At 38.3% G+C, this 17,716-nt stretch overlaps 1 protein-coding gene across 1 annotated transcript in view; it reads right to left on the reverse strand.

Annotated features, from left to right (window-relative positions):
• Window positions 1-363: 363 nt before the first annotated feature.
• LOC145692796 (coiled-coil domain-containing protein 42 homolog) overlaps window positions 364-17,716 on the reverse strand; it is a 59,159-nt gene continuing 41,806 nt past the window's right edge. The window contains exon 6 of the mRNA XM_081768276.1: window positions 364-882. Within this exon, the coding sequence (XP_081624402.1) occupies window positions 517-882 (366 nt within the window). The 3' untranslated portion in view covers window positions 364-516. The remainder of the gene's footprint in view (window positions 883-17,716) is intronic.

Raw genomic sequence — 17,716 nt, forward strand, 5'->3', positions numbered from 1 at the left:
TGATTTAGCACCGGTACCTTATACGATTTTACGAAATCTACCGTTCGCATCGCCTTTTCTTCAACTCAGCATCTCAGGAACGAAGCCTCCGTCGCCTATAATTATTAAAGCGACCAATAGAACTCTCAAAATCGTACAATGATTCTGATTAATCATCGCAAGCTTACATGATTTTACGAGATCCAGCGATCGCTCCGCCTTTTCATCAGGAATCAAGCCTCAGCCGACTTTGATTCTTACAGTGACCGGGAGATCTGATAAAATCAGATAAAATAATGGTGTTAACTTAAAATCGCAATATTTGAGACGGGCTATTCCAACGACATGTTTTATCTTTGGATAAAATTTTGAGTGAAACGCTAATAAATAGTGTAGAATTTTAACCCATTTGAATGATATACATAAAATGATACAAAAGTAATCTTAAGTAAATGGATTTTTACAGTACAAATTCTGGAGGAAAAACTGCCTTTTAAATAAGGAATTATTGAGTGACAACGACTTGGCTACAGTGTCTTAAGAGGATTGCTTTACTGATCTCATTTTCTGTCGACTTGTGCGATAACGTTCTTTCTGTTCGGTTTCCTTAATGTTCTGCAACAACATGTTCAGATCTAAAATTGATTTTTGAATGTAATCTAGTTGAGCGCCAATGTCGTTTTTAGGTATAGTCGGCTTCACTTCTTTAAATTTACACACCTGTTGATACAAGTTAAAACAGGCCATTTTTATTTGTCCCAATTCTAGTGTTTTATCAGCCACAGATGTTTTAATCTTATTCAAGTGGTTCTCCCACCGATGTGTCTGGTTTTGTACGATGTCATAGCGGTGTTGGAGTTCTAGCAATTCATTACTAAGAACCATCATCTCATACATTTTCTCCTGAAGAAGAAGCAAAAAGAAATAATTAACATAATGTTACATATTATATTTTTATTAAGCTTTACAAGCAATAGAATATCAAATTGATAGCGCAGGATGTTTCAAAAAATGACCCGATTTCATAAGGTCTTATCTTTTACATGAATGAAGATAAAACCTTACGGCAAGTTTTTAAAATACACTTCGAGATTCAAATTTGCCCTTGGCGGCAGTTGCAAGTTGCTGGTTTACGTGGTTGTCGGTAGGAATCACCTTTGTGCACTCCAGGTGATAATCACACTCATCCTACACTTGTGCGAGTATGTGTGGTTTTGGTGCAGCCACTAATGTGTCACAGTTTTCCCTGTTGTGGGAAGGGGAAGCACATAGACGGAATATTTCGCAACACCTCCACTACCACCCTACACTTGAGACCTGCACGGGCCGGGCTTGGGCGGGCCGACTCTGTTATTTCTTTGGGGCGGGCCGACTGATTTTTTTCAGGTCGGGCCGGGCTGGAGCCGATTAATTGCAATTCTTTAATAATTATTGACTTTCGTTAAACGATAATTGGAATAAAGCCAAAGGATGGAGAAGTGTGCCCGTGAAAAATGTTACAAAGAATGCAATAGCTATTTACAGTTTGTGTTGCTTAGCAGCTCCACTTTCACTATATAGTATTGCAGACATTGCGCGGTAAATTGAGCTCTGACCTTGACTGAACCCAAAATATGACAAGAAGGTGTGGGAAAGTTTTGCCTTGTCGCTAAAAAATATTGTCATTTTCACTTTATGCTAAAAATCAATTAAGTTAGATTTTTGTTACAGGAAATGGACTTTTGTTCTCTCGATGACAGCAAAGTTCTAGGAGGCAATGGTACCATTCGGGAGGCAAGCGTCAGGTTGTGAACCAGAGTTTCTGAGAGTTAGGTCAAGTTTAATAATAAATTTTGAGAAAGATTGGGGCTCGAGTTAATTTTTTAAAAAAATATCGGGCCGGGGTCAGGCCAAAAACTTAAAATTTATCGGGCCCGGGCCGAGCTTGGGCCAAGAATTTTAAAAAGCTTATCGGGCCGAAAATCTTTCAAAATTTTTCCGGCCCGGGCTGGGCCGGGCCTAGGTGCATTCGCGCTGGATTGGGCTTAGGCCAAAATATTCGGCCCGTGCAGGTCTCTACCCTACACACAAAATCATACTGGGTACTGTATGAACGAGTCTTTCTATTTGAAGAGTGCCCTCAGAAAATGTGAAACATACTTCGGCCCCAGCCCCGCTAACCCTCTTATGGAAAAAGTACTCTCTTTGCTTAGGGAAAAAAGTGAATGACCTTAGCTGTGTTGCCAATTTGTCATTCAGTCGTTTGGTCTCGACGAGTGAAGATCGTAAGCTACTTAGAATGGCTACCAAGACAGTGAAATAATTCTTTGTGGCAACTCTTCCGCATCCAACAATTGAAAGATCTCGGCCACAACAACTTGTTCCTCCAGTTTTGAGGGAAAACACCACATAGTAGTAGGCCCCGACGTATATCTAGTCGAGTCAGCAAAATTTTTCGTGACGTCATAGGTCAAAGGTCAATGACCTTGGCCCCGGGTCAATGACCTAGGGGTACCTAGAACCACCCCCTTTAAATTTTGGCAGGGGTACCTTGGCCCACCCCCTAAATTTTGGCAGGGGTACATAGGACCACCCCCCTTAATTTTTGGAAATTGCCAAATCTAAAAATTGGGTGTGGTAGCCTAGGACCATAGTATGTACCTCTATCAGTATTGGGTGTCTATGTCGTTCCCTTTCATGGGTAAAAAATTGCCAAAAATTGAATTTTCGGGGGTTTTTGACCTAATTTATCCCCTTCGATGAGGTGTTTTTTACCATATATGGTTATATGGGCGTATACAGGGGTCCATTAGCTTTCATAACATATGGGTATATTAAAGCACCCCTTGAAAAATTTGGGAGGGGTACCTTGGCCCACCCCTTAAATTTTGGAAATTGACCAATTTAAACATTGGGTATTATAGTACAGGACCCTAATATGTATTATGATAAATTTGGGTGGTCCACCTCGTTCCCTTCTAGGGGTACAAAATTGCCAAAAATATAAACGTAAGCAATACGTTATACCACGTGTTTGGTTTTTGGTCGATTTTATCCCCTTTGATGAGGTCCTATTACCTTATATAGTTATATGGGCGTATACAGGGGTCCATTCCCTTTCATAAGACATAGGTATATTAATGCACCCCTTGAAAAATTTGGGAGGGGTACCTTGGCCCACCCCTTAAATTTTGGAAATTGCCAAATCTAAAAATTGGGTGTGGTAGCCTAGGACCATAGTATGTACCTCTATCAGTATTGGGGGTCTATGTCGTTCCCTTTCATGTGTAAAAAAATTGCCAAAAATTCAAATTTCGGGGGTTTTTGACCTAATTTATCCCCTTTGATGAGGTGTTATTACCTTATATGGTTATATGGGCGTATACAGGGATCCATTCCCTTTCATAACATATGGGTATATTAATGCACCCCTTGAAAAATTTGGGAGGGGTACATTGGCCCACCCCTTAAATTTTGGAAATTGCCCATTTTCAACATTGGGTATTATAGTACAGGACTCTAATATGTATCATGATAAATTTGGGTGCTCCACCTCGTTCCCTTCTAGGGGTACAAAATTGCCAAAATATAAACGTAAGCAATACGTTATACCACGTGTTTGGTTTTTGGTCGATTTTATCCCCTTTGATGAGGTGTTATTATTCTATATAGTTATATGGTCATGTGTAGGGGTCCATTACCTTTCATAAGATATGGGTATATTTGTGCACTCCTTTAAAAATTTGGGAGGGGTACCTTGGCCCACCCCTTAAATTTTGGAAATTGCCCAATTTAAAACATTTGGTATTATAGTACCGGACCCTAACATGTATTATGATAAATTTGGGTGGTCCACCTCGTTCCCTTTTAGGGGTACAAAATTGTCAAAATATAAACGTAAGCAATACGTTGTACCACGTGTTTGGTCTTTTGGCCCAATTTATCCTCTTGGATGAGGTTCTATTACCTTATATGGTTATGTATAGGGGTCTATTCCCTATCATAAGACATAGGTACATTTGTGCACTCCTTTAAAAATTTGGGAGGGGTAATTTGGCCCACCCCTTAAATTTTAGAAATTGCTCATTTTATATATTTGGTATTATAGTACTGGACCCTAACATGTATTATTATGATAAATTTGAGTGGTTCACCTCGTTCCCTTTTAGGGGTACGAAATTGCCAAATTTTACTACAACCACGTGTTTGGTATTTTGGTTCGATTTATCCCCTTGGATGAGGTCCTATTACCTTATATGATTATATGGTTATGTATATTGGTCCATTCCCTATTATAAGACATGGGTATATTGATGCACCGCGGGAGGGGTACCTTGGCCCACCTCTTTATTTTGGAAATTGCCCAATTTAAACATTTGGTATAATAGTATAAGACCCTAATATATATTACTATAAATTTGGGTGGTCCATCTTGTTCCCTTTCATGGGTACGAAATTGCCAAATTTTAGTACAACCACATGTTTCGTTTTTGACCTAATTTATTCCCTTGGATGATGTCCTATTACCTAATATGATTATATGGTCTTGTATAGGGTCCATTTTCTATCATAAGACATAGGTACATTGATGCACCCCGGGAGGTGTACCACAGCCAATCCCTTAAATTTTGGAAATTTTTCAATTTAAGCATTCGCTATCATAGTGCATGACCTTAATATGTATCATGATAAATTTGGGTGGTCCACCTTGTTCCCTTTCATGAGTAAAAAAAAAAATTGCCAAAATATAAAGATAAGCAATATGTTGTATCACGTGTTTGGTTTTTTGGCCCAATTTATCCCGTTTGATGCGGTCTTATTACCGTATATGTTTATATGGTCATATATATAGGTTCATTTCATATCATAAGACATGAGTACATTGATGCACCCTTTAAAATTTGGGAGGGGTATCTTGACTCATCCACTCAGTTTTAGAAATTGTTTAATATAAGCATTTGGTATCTTCGTACAGGTCTTCAATATGTACCACTACAAATTTGGATGGTCCACATCGTTCCCTTTCATGGGTAAAGAACTACCAAAAATCAAATTTCGGAGGTTATTGACTCCTATTTAATACGTTATATGGTTTATTACCTCTATATGTTTATGTTCTCTTTTAAATTTGGGAATTATAAAATAACATAATTTGGTAAACGTTTTCTAGGACCCATTGGTGTTTCTCTTATGGCCAAATATTCAAAATTTAAAGGTTATTAACCGGCTTTATTATTAAATGAGTACAGGATTTATTACTTTTTCATAAGACACAGGTGTATTTGTGTACCAATCTTAAATTTTGGGAGGGGTACATTTCTTATTGTCATATCAATAATTGGTAATTGTTCTTTGGGTAAATCATTGTGAAATATTAGTATGATCACGTGATCAGTTATTGACCTATGATGGGATTAGGAGTCCAGGACATTGGTACATTTAAACTTTGTAGGATAATTTGAGAATGCGTCATTGGTATTGATTATTACAGCCAAATATAAACGTAAGCAATACGATGTACCACGTGATTGACCTTGATGAGGTAGTGTACAGGGATACATAGCTAACCTTATTGAATCTTATGACTCATAGTCTTAAGGGAATACATGCTACAACACTGGCAAAGTTATTGTTGATGTAATTTGATTGGTTGATCACTATCTTTCGTGCAATCTGATTGGCTGATCACTATCTTTCGTGCAATCTGATTGGCTGATCACTATCTTTCGTGCAATCTGATTGGTTGCTGATTTTCAAATCTTTGCTGCATTCAGTTTTAAGTTTTGTTTAACATTTAAAAATCTTGGTTTCGTTCAACATTTTGGACTCACTGATAAATATGATCAAAACCGTTTATTTGTTAATCGAATAGTTAAAAACCGGATAAAGTTTGACGGTTAACCGTGAAACGTAATTTTTTTTTAGTTTGAAATTTTTTGTTTGAATTTTTTTGTTTCAGAATTTTGTTTGAATTTTGTTTCGAAATTTTTGTTTGAAATTTTTGTTTCAAAATTTTTGTTTAAAAAATTTTTTGTTTTGAAATTTTTTGTTTCAAAATTTTGTTTGAAATTTGTTTCAAAATTTTTTTGTTTGAAATTTTTTGTTGCAAAATTTTGTTTGAAATTTTTTTGTTTAAAATTTTTTGTTTGAAATTTTTGTTTTGAAATTTTTCGTTTCCAAATTTTTTTGTTTAAAATTTTTTTGTTTCGAAAGTTTTGTTTGATTTTTTCGTTTCCAAATTTTTTCGTTTCAAAAATTTTGTTTCAAAGTTTGGTTTGACATTTTTAAAAGTTTGTGCACCCATTAGTAAAGAACCGGAACTGTTTAGAGCAAAAACCTCTGGCAACATTGTGGTGCAATAGTACACGTCAGAACCTGGGGTTGTACTTGAAATGAAAAAACACAATTCATTGAAATGGATCATTTTATTACACTCCACATACATCCATACCAGAGAGTGGTTCTGGATATTGTCGATACAATGTATTTTGAACTTCTTGCACTAGTTTGTCTTTAGCATATAATTTTAATTCCAATTGAAGTCTTTTAAGGTCTAATGCAATATCAAATGGTGGAAACTCAATGTCCATTTGATCACAAATAAACTGTTTATCAATACAGGTATGCACCCACGAACGATGTTGACAACCATCACAATATCTAGATACATGTTGTACAATATGCATAACACATTTTTCAAAATAGTACTTTTTCAGGAATATACTAGTTTGTTGCACACTTCCACTGCATGTTTCACACACTGAAATACGCTGATGAATTTGTTCCATTCAGTTTGTGTTAGATACACCATGTTGCGAGGGACATGAAATGTACCCTTTTTACGTAACAGCACCATCTTCTCTTCGAGGACTGTACGCATCACAACTTCATGATTTGAGCCTAATGATTTGACTATGGTCACATTTAGCTCATCATGAAAATAATCGTTCATTTGGTCGATTCGTGCCATTCTTCACAGGTTAGTTGTACACCAAATTGTTCTGCTTTGCCCAATCGAATCACAGGTTCAAATGTTCTAGCACTGATACCAATCATCACATGTTTTGTTTGAAATATATTTATTGGGTAATAGCTTGCGAAGATGAACTCTTTATCGTTAGAAGTACACATCTTTCCTCCTGAAAAGCACTTGCTCAAATGATTTCGTGGGATGACACTGTATTTGCTGGTTTATAGTTATTGCTGACGTCATTGGTAAGGAATGTGCTGACGTTTGAATTCATGATTTCATCACAGTTGCTGACGTCATGCCGACCAACCAAATTCATACAACTACTGCTGATGTGCTGACGTTTGAATTCATGATTTCATCACAATTGCTGACGAATCTGGCTGTGTACTAAATTCAAGTTGATGACTTCGACCCAAGAATCCTTTGTAACATAAAGATACAGATCCAGTATTTAAGAAACGTAACAGTTCTTCTTGTTTTGATGCTTCCATGGGTAAATATCTTGCTGGTAAAATTATATTCTTATCATTTTCAAGCTTCACTACGATTCTTAATCCAAACTTTGTAGGGATCATTTGGCTAGCTAAGATTCTATAAGGTACATTCTGTTGTAAATCAGTAATCTTGGTAAATGATTTCATCACATCACGCGTGTTTAGAAACTGCAGACAAGTAGCCATGATGATGTTATCATGAATACTAACTCGAACGATACTTATATATGATGCAAAACTGATGACGTTGCATTATCGTGTTCTGACGTGTACTATTGCACCACAATGTTGCCAGAGGTTTTTGCTCTAAACAGTTCCGGTTCTTTACTAATGAGTGCACAAACTTTTAAAAATGTCAAACCAAACTTTGAAACAAAATTTTTGAAACGAAAAAATTTGGAAACGAAAAATTCAAACAAAATTTTCGAAACAAAAAAATTTTAAAAAAAAAATTTGGAAACGAAAAATTTCAAAACAAAAATTTCGAACAAAAAATTTTAAACAAAAAAATTTCAAACAAAATTTTGCAACAAAAAATTTCAAACAAAAAAATTTTCAAACAAAAAATTTTGAAACAAATTTCAAACAAAATTCTGAAACAAAAAAATTCAAACAACAAATTTCAAACTAAAAAAATTTTGCGTTTCACGGTTAACCGTCAAACTTTATCCGGTTTTTAACTATTCGATTAACAAATAAACGGTTTTGATCATATTTATCAGTGAGTCCAAAATGTTGAACGAAACCAAGATTTTTAAATGTTAAACAAAACTTAAAACTGAATGCAGCAAAGATTTGAAAATCAGCAACCAATCAGATTGCACGAAAGATAGTGATCAGCCAATCAGATTGCACGAAAGATAGTGATCAGCCAATCAGATTGCACGAAAGATAGTGATCAACCAATCAAATTACATCAACAATAACTTTGCCAGTGTTGTAGCATGTATTCCCTTAAGACTATGAGTCATAAGATTCAATAAGGTTAGCTATGTATCCCTGTACACTACCTCATCAAGGTCAATCACGTGGTACATCGTATTGCTTACGTTTATATTTGGCTGTAATAATCAATACCAATGACGCATTCTCAAATTATCCTACAAAGTTTAAATGTACCAATGTCCTGGACTCCTAATCCCATCATAGGTCAATAACTGATCACGTGATCATACTAATATTTCACAATGATTTACCCAAAGAACAATTACCAATTATTGATATGACAATAAGAAATGTACCCCTCCCAAAATTTAAGATTGGTACACAAATACACCTGTGTCTTATGAAAAAGTAATAAATCCTGTACTCATTTAATAATAAAGCCGGTTAATAACCTTTAAATTTTGAATATTTGGCCATAAGAGAAACACCAATGGGTCCTAGAAAACGTTTACCAAATTATGTTATTTTATAATTCCCAAATTTAAAAGAGAACATAAACATATAGAGGTAATAAACCATATAACGTATTAAATAGGAGTCAATAACCTCCGAAATTTGATTTTTGGTAGTTCTTTACCCATGAAAGGGAACGATGTGGACCATCCAAATTTGTAGTGGTACATATTGAAGACCTGTACGAAGATACCAAATGCTTATATTAAACAATTTCTAAAACTGAGTGGATGAGTCAAGATACCCCTCCCAAATTTTAAAGGGTGCATCAATGTACTCATGTCTTATGATATGAAATGAACCTATATATATGACCATATAAACATATACGGTAATAAGACCGCATCAAACGGGATAAATTGGGCCAAAAAACCAAACACGTGATACAACATATTGCTTATCTTTATATTTTGGCAATTTTTTTTTTACTCATGAAAGGGAACAAGGTGGACCACCCAAACTTATCATGATACATATTAAGGTCATGCACTATGATAGCGAATGCTTAAATTGAAAAATTTCCAAAATTTAAGGGATTGGCTGTGGTACACCTCCCGGGGTGCATCAATGTACCTATGTCTTATGATAGAAAATGGACCCTATACAAGACCATATAATCATATTAGGTAATAGGACATCATCCAAGGGAATAAATTAGGTCAAAAACGAAACATGTGGTTGTACTAAAATTTGGCAATTTCGTACCCATGAAAGGGAACAAGATGGACCACCCAAATTTATAGTAATATATATTAGGGTCTTATACTATTATACCAAATGTTTAAATTGGGCAATTTCCAAAATAAAGAGGTGGGCCAAGGTACCCCTCCCGCGGTGCATCAATATACCCATGTCTTATAATAGGGAATGGACCAATATACATAACCATATAATCATATAAGGTAATAGGACCTCATCCAAGGGGATAAATTGAACCAAAATACCAAACACGTGGTTGTAGTAAAATTTGGCAATTTCGTACCCCTAAAAGGGAACGAGGTGAACCACTCAAATTTATCATAATAATACATGTTAGGGTCCAGTACTATAATACCAAATATATAAAATGAGCAATTTCTAAAATTTAAGGGGTGGGCCAAAGTACCCCTCCCAAATTTTTAAAGGAGTGCACAAATGTACCTATGTCTTATGATAGGGAATAGACCCCTATACATAACCATATAACCATATAAGGTAATAGAACCTCATCCAAGAGGATAAATTGGGCCAAAAGACCAAACACGTGGTACAACGTATTGCTTACGTTTATATTTTGACAATTTTGTACCCCTAAAAGGGAACGAGGTGGACCACCCAAATTTATCATAATACATGTTAGGGTCCGGTACTATAATACCAAATGTTTTAAATTGGGCAATTTCCAAAATTTAAGGGGTGGGCCAAGGTACCCCTCCCAAATTTTTAAAGGAGTGCACAAATATACCCATATCTTATGAAAGGTAATGGACCCCTATACATGACCATATAACTATATAGAATAATAACACCTCATCAAAGGGGATAAAATCGACCAAAAACCAAACACGTGGTATAACGTATTGCTTACGTTTATATTTTGGCAATTTTGTACCCCTAGAAGGGAACGAGGTGGAGCACCCAAATTTATCATGATACATATTAGAGTCCTGTACTATAATACCCAATGTTGAAAATGGGCAATTTCCAAAATTTAAGGGGTGGGCCAAGGTACCCCTCCCAAATTTTTCAAGGGGTGCATTAATATACCCATATGTTATGAAAGGGAATGGACCCCTGTATACGCCCATATAACCATATAAGGTAATAATACCTCATCAAAGGGGATAAATTAGGTCAAAAACCCCCGAAATTTGAATTTTTGGCAATTTTTTTACACATGAAAGGGAACGACATAGACCCCCAATACTGATAGAGGTAGATACTATGGTCCTAGGCTACCACACCCAATTTTTAGATTTGGCAATTTCCAAAATTTAAGGGGTGGGCCAAGGTACCCCTCCCAAATTTTTCAAGGGGTGCATTAATATACCTATGTCTTATGAAAGGGAATGGACCCCTGTATACGCCCATATAACTATATAAGGTAATAGGACCTCATCAAAGGGGATAAAATCGACCAAAAACCAAACACGTGGTATAACGTATTGCTTACGTTTATATTTTGGCAATTTTGTACCCCTAGAAGGGAACGAGGTGGACCACCCAACTTTATCATAATACATATTAGGGTCCTGTACTATAATACCCAATGTTTAAATTGGTCAATTTCCAAAATTTAAGGGGTGGGCCAAGGTACCCCTCCCAAATTTTTCAAGGGGTGCATTAATATACCCATATGTTATGAAAGGGAATGGACCCCTGTATACGCCCATATAACCATATATGGTAAAAAACACCTCATCGAAGGGGATAAATTAGGTCAAAAACCCCCGAAAATTCAATTTTTGGCAATTTTTTACCCATGAAAGGGAACGACATAGACACCCAATACTGATAGAGGTACATACTATGGTCCTAGGCTACCACACCCAATTTTTAGATTTGGCAATTTCCAAAAATTAAGGGGGGTGGTCCTATGTACCCCTGCCAAAATTTAGGGGGTGGGCCAAGGTACCCCTGCCAAAATTTAAAGGGGGTGGTCCTAGGTACCCCTAGGTCATTGACCCGGGGCCAAGGTCATTGACCTTTGACCTATGACGTCACGAAAAATTTTGCTGACTCGACTAGATATACGTTGGGGCCTACTACTCACATCGACAGCAGCACTAGAAGAGGCATACTTGAAATAAAAAGGCTCTAGCTTCCCAGGGAGACTAATACCGACAACCACATAGACAAGAAACTTGCAACTGAAGCCAAAGAAAACACTGAGTTTCGATGTGTACTTTAAATTTTCCTCAAAATGATATCCCCTTTCATGTTAAAGATATGAAATCGGGTAAATTCTATTTGCAACACTCTGTGTTCAGAACTAGTAATTTTAAGTACTGCAGCTTATTTAATTTTTAAATTAAATTTTGCTACTAAAATGATCAAATTAGGTTGTCTTAAAAAATAATAAATAAACATAAATAATAATAATTTAACACTGTTGTGTTTTGATCATGGGCGTCTCTGGCGGGGGGACGGGGGGGACGCGTCCCCCCCAATATTTTGAAGTGACATAATCTAAAATTCCGCTGAGATACTAGCAGTTAGATCATTTCCTTTGATGTCCCCCCCAAATTTTTCCATGCCAGCGACGCCAATGGTTTTGATTGTATTTTTCTCAATACCATCACCTTTTTGCATAATTTAAAACTTTTTTGACTCCTTTTCCGAATGTCATTATTACAACAATAACAACTCCGAAAGTCAAGATCAAACTGATCAATCACAGTTATTATCAATCGCTATTATTAAGTGTTTTATTAAAAATAAATATTTCCTTAGCGACCGGATTGGTTTATTAGTTGACTGATTTAGCGTTTGTATTGACGCTGTATGGGACCTACAGTTTAACATGCTGATCTTATCTCAAACCAGAAATCGAATGATCAATGTCTTGGGCGCTGGAGGCGCGTACCCTAACCATTTTGCCAAGAGCCTCACTTAGTGACCGGTGAAACAGACTTACTGAAAAAATGTAATGTTATACTTTCGCTGCTGTTACTCCTGCCCTGGCCAAATCAACTAGATTACCCTCGTTGCCCTGAAAGCACGTGGAATGAAAGCAGGTGTGTTACAATTCAGCGCAGACCCTTGAACTTTCCCAGCTCCATAACTATACTTCCACCGCTGTTACTCTCCACCTGGAACAACCCACTTGTTTATACTTGCCAACCTTAAAGCACGCGGAGTTAAAGCTGCGTTGCAATTCAGAACACGCCCTTGAACTTTCCCAGCTCCATAACTATACTTCCGCCACTGTTACTCTCCACCTGGCCAAACCCACTTGCTTATCCTCGTCGACGTGAAAGCACGTAGAGTGAAAGCTGGTGTGTTACAAATCAGCACACGCCCTTGAACTTTCCCAGCTCCATAACTAAAATTCCGACGCTTTTACTCTCCACCTAGCCAAACCCACTTGTTTATCCTCGCCGACCTGAAAGCACGTGGAGTTGATGCTGCTTTGCAATTCAGCACACACCCTTGAACTTTCCCAGCTCCATAACTATACTTCCGCCGCTATTACTCTCCACCTGCCCAACCCACTTGTTTATCCTCGTCGACCTGAAAGCATGTGGAATGAAAGCAGGTGTGTTACAATTCAGCGCAACTCTTGAACTTTCCCAGCTCCATAACTATACTTCCACCGCTGTTACTCTCCACCTGGTCCAAACCACTTGTTTATCCTCAACGACCTCAAAGCACAGGTGTTACAATTCAGCGCACACCCTTGAACTTTCCCAGCTCCGTAACTAAACTTCCGCCGCTGTTACTCTCCACCTGGCCCAACTCATTGTTTACCTGAAAGCACGTGGAGTTAATACTTTGTTAAAATTCGGCGCACACCCTTGAACTTCTCCAGCTCTATAACTGTACTTCTGTCGCTTTTACTCTACACTTGGCCAAACCCACTTGTTTATCCTCAACGACCTCAAAGCACGGGTGTTACAATTCAGCGCACACCCTTGAACTTTCCCAGTTCCATAACTATACTTCCGCCGCTGTTACTCTCCACCTGGCCCAACTCATTATTTACCTTTGCCGACCTAAAAGCACGTGGAGTTGATGCTGCTTCGCAATTCAGCACACACTCTTGAACTTTCCCAGCTCTATAACTATACTTCTGTCGCTTTTACTGTTCACTTGGACAAACCCACTTGTTTATCCTCAACGACCTCAAAGCACGGGTGTTACAATTCAGCGCACACCCTTGAACTTTCCCAGCTCCATAACTATACTTCCGCCACTGTTACTCTCCAACTGTTCCAACCCATTGTTTACCTTCGCTGACCTGAAAGCACGTGCAGTTAATGCTGTGTTACAATTCGGTGCACACCCTTGAACTTTCCCAGCTCTATAACTATACTTCTGTCTCTGTTACTCTCCACTTGGCGAAACCCACTTGTTTTTCCTCAACGACCTCAAAGCACGAGTGTTACAATTCGGTACACACCCTTGAACTTTCCCAGCTCCATAACTATACTTCTGTCACTGTTACTCTCCACTTGTCCAAACTCACTTGTTTATGCTCAACGACCTCAAAGCACGGGTGTTACAATTCAGCGCACACCCTTGAACTTTCCCAGTTCCATAACTATACTTCCGCCGCTGTTACTCTCCACCTGGCCCAACTCATTATTTACCTTTGCCGACCTAAAAGCACGTGGAGTTGATGCTGCTTCGCAATTCAGCACACACTCTTGAACTTTCCCAGCTCTATAACTATACTTCTGTCGCTGTTACTCTCCACTTGGCCAAACCCACTTGTTTATCCTCAACGACCTCAAAGCACGGGTGTTACAATTCAGCGCACACCCTTGAACTTTCCCAGCTCTATAACTATACTTCTGTCGCTGTTACTCTCCACTTGGCCAAACCCACTTGTTTATCCTCAACGACCTCAAAGCACGGGTGTTACAATTCAGCGCACACCCTTGAACTTTCCCAGCTCTATAACTATACTTCTGTCACTGTTACTCTCCACTTGGCCAAACCCACTTGTTTATCCTCAACGACCTCAAAGCACGGGTGTTACAATTCGGCGCACACCCTTGAACTTCTCCAGCTCTATAACTGTACTTCTGTCGCTGTTACTCTCCACTTGGCCAAACCCACTTGTTTATCCTCAACGACCTCAAAGCACGGGTGTTACAATTCAGCGCACACCCTTGAACTTTCCCAGTTCCATAACTATACTTCCGCCGCTGTTACTCTCCACCTGGCCCAACTCATTATTTACCTTTGCCGACCTGAAAGCACGTGGAGTTGATGCTGCTTCGCAATTCAGCACACACTCTTGAACTTTCCCAGCTCTATAACTATACTTCTGTCGCTTTTACTGTTCACTTGGACAAACCCACTTGTTTATCCTCAACGACCTCAAAGCACGGGTGTTCCAATTCAGCGCACACCCTTGAACTTTCCCAGCTCCATAACTATACTTCCGCCGCTGTTACTCTCCACCTGTTCCAACCCATTGTTTACCTTCGCTGACCTGAAAGCACGTGCAGTTAATGCTGTGTTACAATTCGGTGCACACCCTTGAACTTTCCCAGCTCTATAACTATACTTCTGTCTCTGTTACTCTCCACTTGGCGAAACCCACTTGTTTTTCCTCAACGACCTCAAAGCACGAGTGTTACAATTCGGTACACACCCTTGAACTTTCCCAGCTCCATAACTATACTTCTGTCACTGTTACTCTCCACTTGTCCAAACTCACTTGTTTATGCTCAACGACCTCAAAGCACGGGTGTTACAATTTGGCGCACACCCTTGAACTTTCTCACCTCTATAACTATACTTCTGTCGCTGTTACTCTCCACTTGGCCAAACCCACTTGTTTATCCTGAACGAGCTGAAAGCACGTGGATTTAATGCTATTTTGCAATTCAACGTACACTCCTGAACTCCCCCAGATGCATGGCATTTGTTTATTGGCGTGACGTGGCAACATCCGAGTGTCTTCAAGGACTGACATGATCAGAGGCCAACGACAAACGCTCTTCTTGGTTTAGACAGTAGTGCTAGGTGATTTGAGGATGGTTTATAGAACGGTGCGACTATAAACACCTTGTTTTAATAGTTTTTCGGACTTGAATTAACAGCGCGTTCTTTTCGCTCATTCCTTATCGTAACACCAACTTACTTTTCTGTTCTTCTCCATACCCACAGTTTGAAAGGTATAAGTTTTTTTTCGTTCTTGTGTCGTAATGGCCTCGTTGCAGTTCCAATCTAAACATTTGATGACTCGACTGGTACAGTGGCGTGGTTCTGCTAGCGCTCTTGCAGGCGAGGTAGCGAAATGGGAACAACCTAGTTAGTGAGAGTTGATTTTACATGATGGTTTGTGCACCCACTAAAAACCACAGTCGTGGTTCGGAGCTCACGTTACTTGGGGTCCTTCATAATCTAGGTGTTGCTTAAGAATGCACTCGAACTCAAATTCATTTGATGAGTCTTTTTTGTAACTTTTTACGGAACTATCCACAAAATAAATCCTCTCTAGATACCAGACTTTAGCGTTGTTCACTACAAACATACGGTACATAGCGCAGAATTAGGATCCCTGGCACCAGAGACTACTCTACTAAATTCTCAATTAAAAAAAAAAAAAATAGCGAAAGCAAGTATTTTTCTATCCTACTTGTGAAAGGAAATTCGGCCATACTTTTACTTGTTTTTATGAGATTTCTAAGAATTAATAAATGTTGAAATTGGAAAAGACTAATTTTAACCACTTCCGATTTGAATAGTAAAATAACGGGGGAGATGGAACCAGAGCCGTAGCTGATATTTTGGCGCCCGGGCCGAAGCAGAATACCCTATACTTACCATATCAAGCAAGGATGTTATAAAATAGAGGATTTGCCCATACAACAAAATCGTGAAGCCATACGTCACAGCTTCGCCACACCTAACTCTGCCCACTCCGCGCCACTAGATCGCAATGTTTCGAGCCAACAATCATGGCGGAAACGAGACTAGCCAATCAAACATGCCGGATCAGACGATGCTCAGTTGTTTTTTGGCTTCATTGAGTTCATATGTTAAAGATACGTATGGGCAGATCCTCTATTTTATAACATCATTGATATCAAACTTTTCCATCCTTTCTTCTTCTTCTTTTTTGTTTACTATAACAGAAGCAGCCTTTGTTATGGTACGCTGAATTTTTATCAAGCTGCTCGGACAGACCATTACAACAACCGAAAGCGATTACTATGTATTCGTTTACAAATAAAAGCTGTCTTCAAGAGGATTATATTGGACATTTTGCTGAACTTGTTAAAACTACAACACATCCACTTGGAGAGCAGTTATGGAAATTTACAACTATTTACAACGTTTCATACTATTGATAAGAAATGAAATATGAATACATTAGAAACTACATGCTTTTAAAATATTTGAAATGGGTGACATTAATTTCCAGTAATAGTTGTAAACTTTTGTAATTTTATTTTGTATGTAACCAAACAAATAGCATTTTAATTTCGATTCTTTTAATATCAGCAATTAAGCGGGTTAAATTTGTTAATGATAGGCTTTCTTTTATTACTCTTAAGCAGTGGTGCCCACCTCCCCTCATGTCCATGACGCACCCCCCTCCTAATTGTCTATCCGTAGGTGTTCTTCCATGGAAAAAATCTTTTCGATTAATCTTTACACCCCCTCAAACATATTTATATATATTTTAATCCCCCCCAAATATTTCAATGACGCAGTTTGCGTCATAGTCCCCCTTGTGGGCACCCCTGTCTTAAGAGACAGTGGTGTGATATTATTTTAAATGTACGTACATGCCCCAACAGAAGACAAGCATGACGATAGTTTTTACGAAGAAACATCAGAACGGGTCTTTGACCAACCCCTGCGATACCATATGAAAATTCTATTAGGGAATTTCAATGCGAAGAAAGGGCGAGAGGATATTTCCAAATCGATTATAGGGAATGAAAGTCTCCATAATGAAAGTATTGTCAACGGTGTTAGACTCGTGAACTTTGCAACATCCCAAAACCCTTACCGTGAAGACTACAAAGTTCCCACATAGCGACGTTTATAAATACACATGGACCTCGCCAGACGGAAGAACACACAATCAACGTGTGATCAACGATTGATCACGTTTTAGTAGATAGAAGAAGAGAGTCTAGCATAATTGATATTGAGTCGTTCAGAGGACCTGACCGTGACACTGATCATTAGAGCCCGGATTTCCATGCACAATCAAACCCCGTGA

This window comes from Thermobia domestica, chromosome 8 (assembly GCF_964235325.1).
Source record: "Thermobia domestica chromosome 8, izTheDome1.hap1.1, whole genome shotgun sequence".
Classification (NCBI taxonomy): Eukaryota; Metazoa; Arthropoda; class Insecta; order Zygentoma; family Lepismatidae; genus Thermobia; species Thermobia domestica.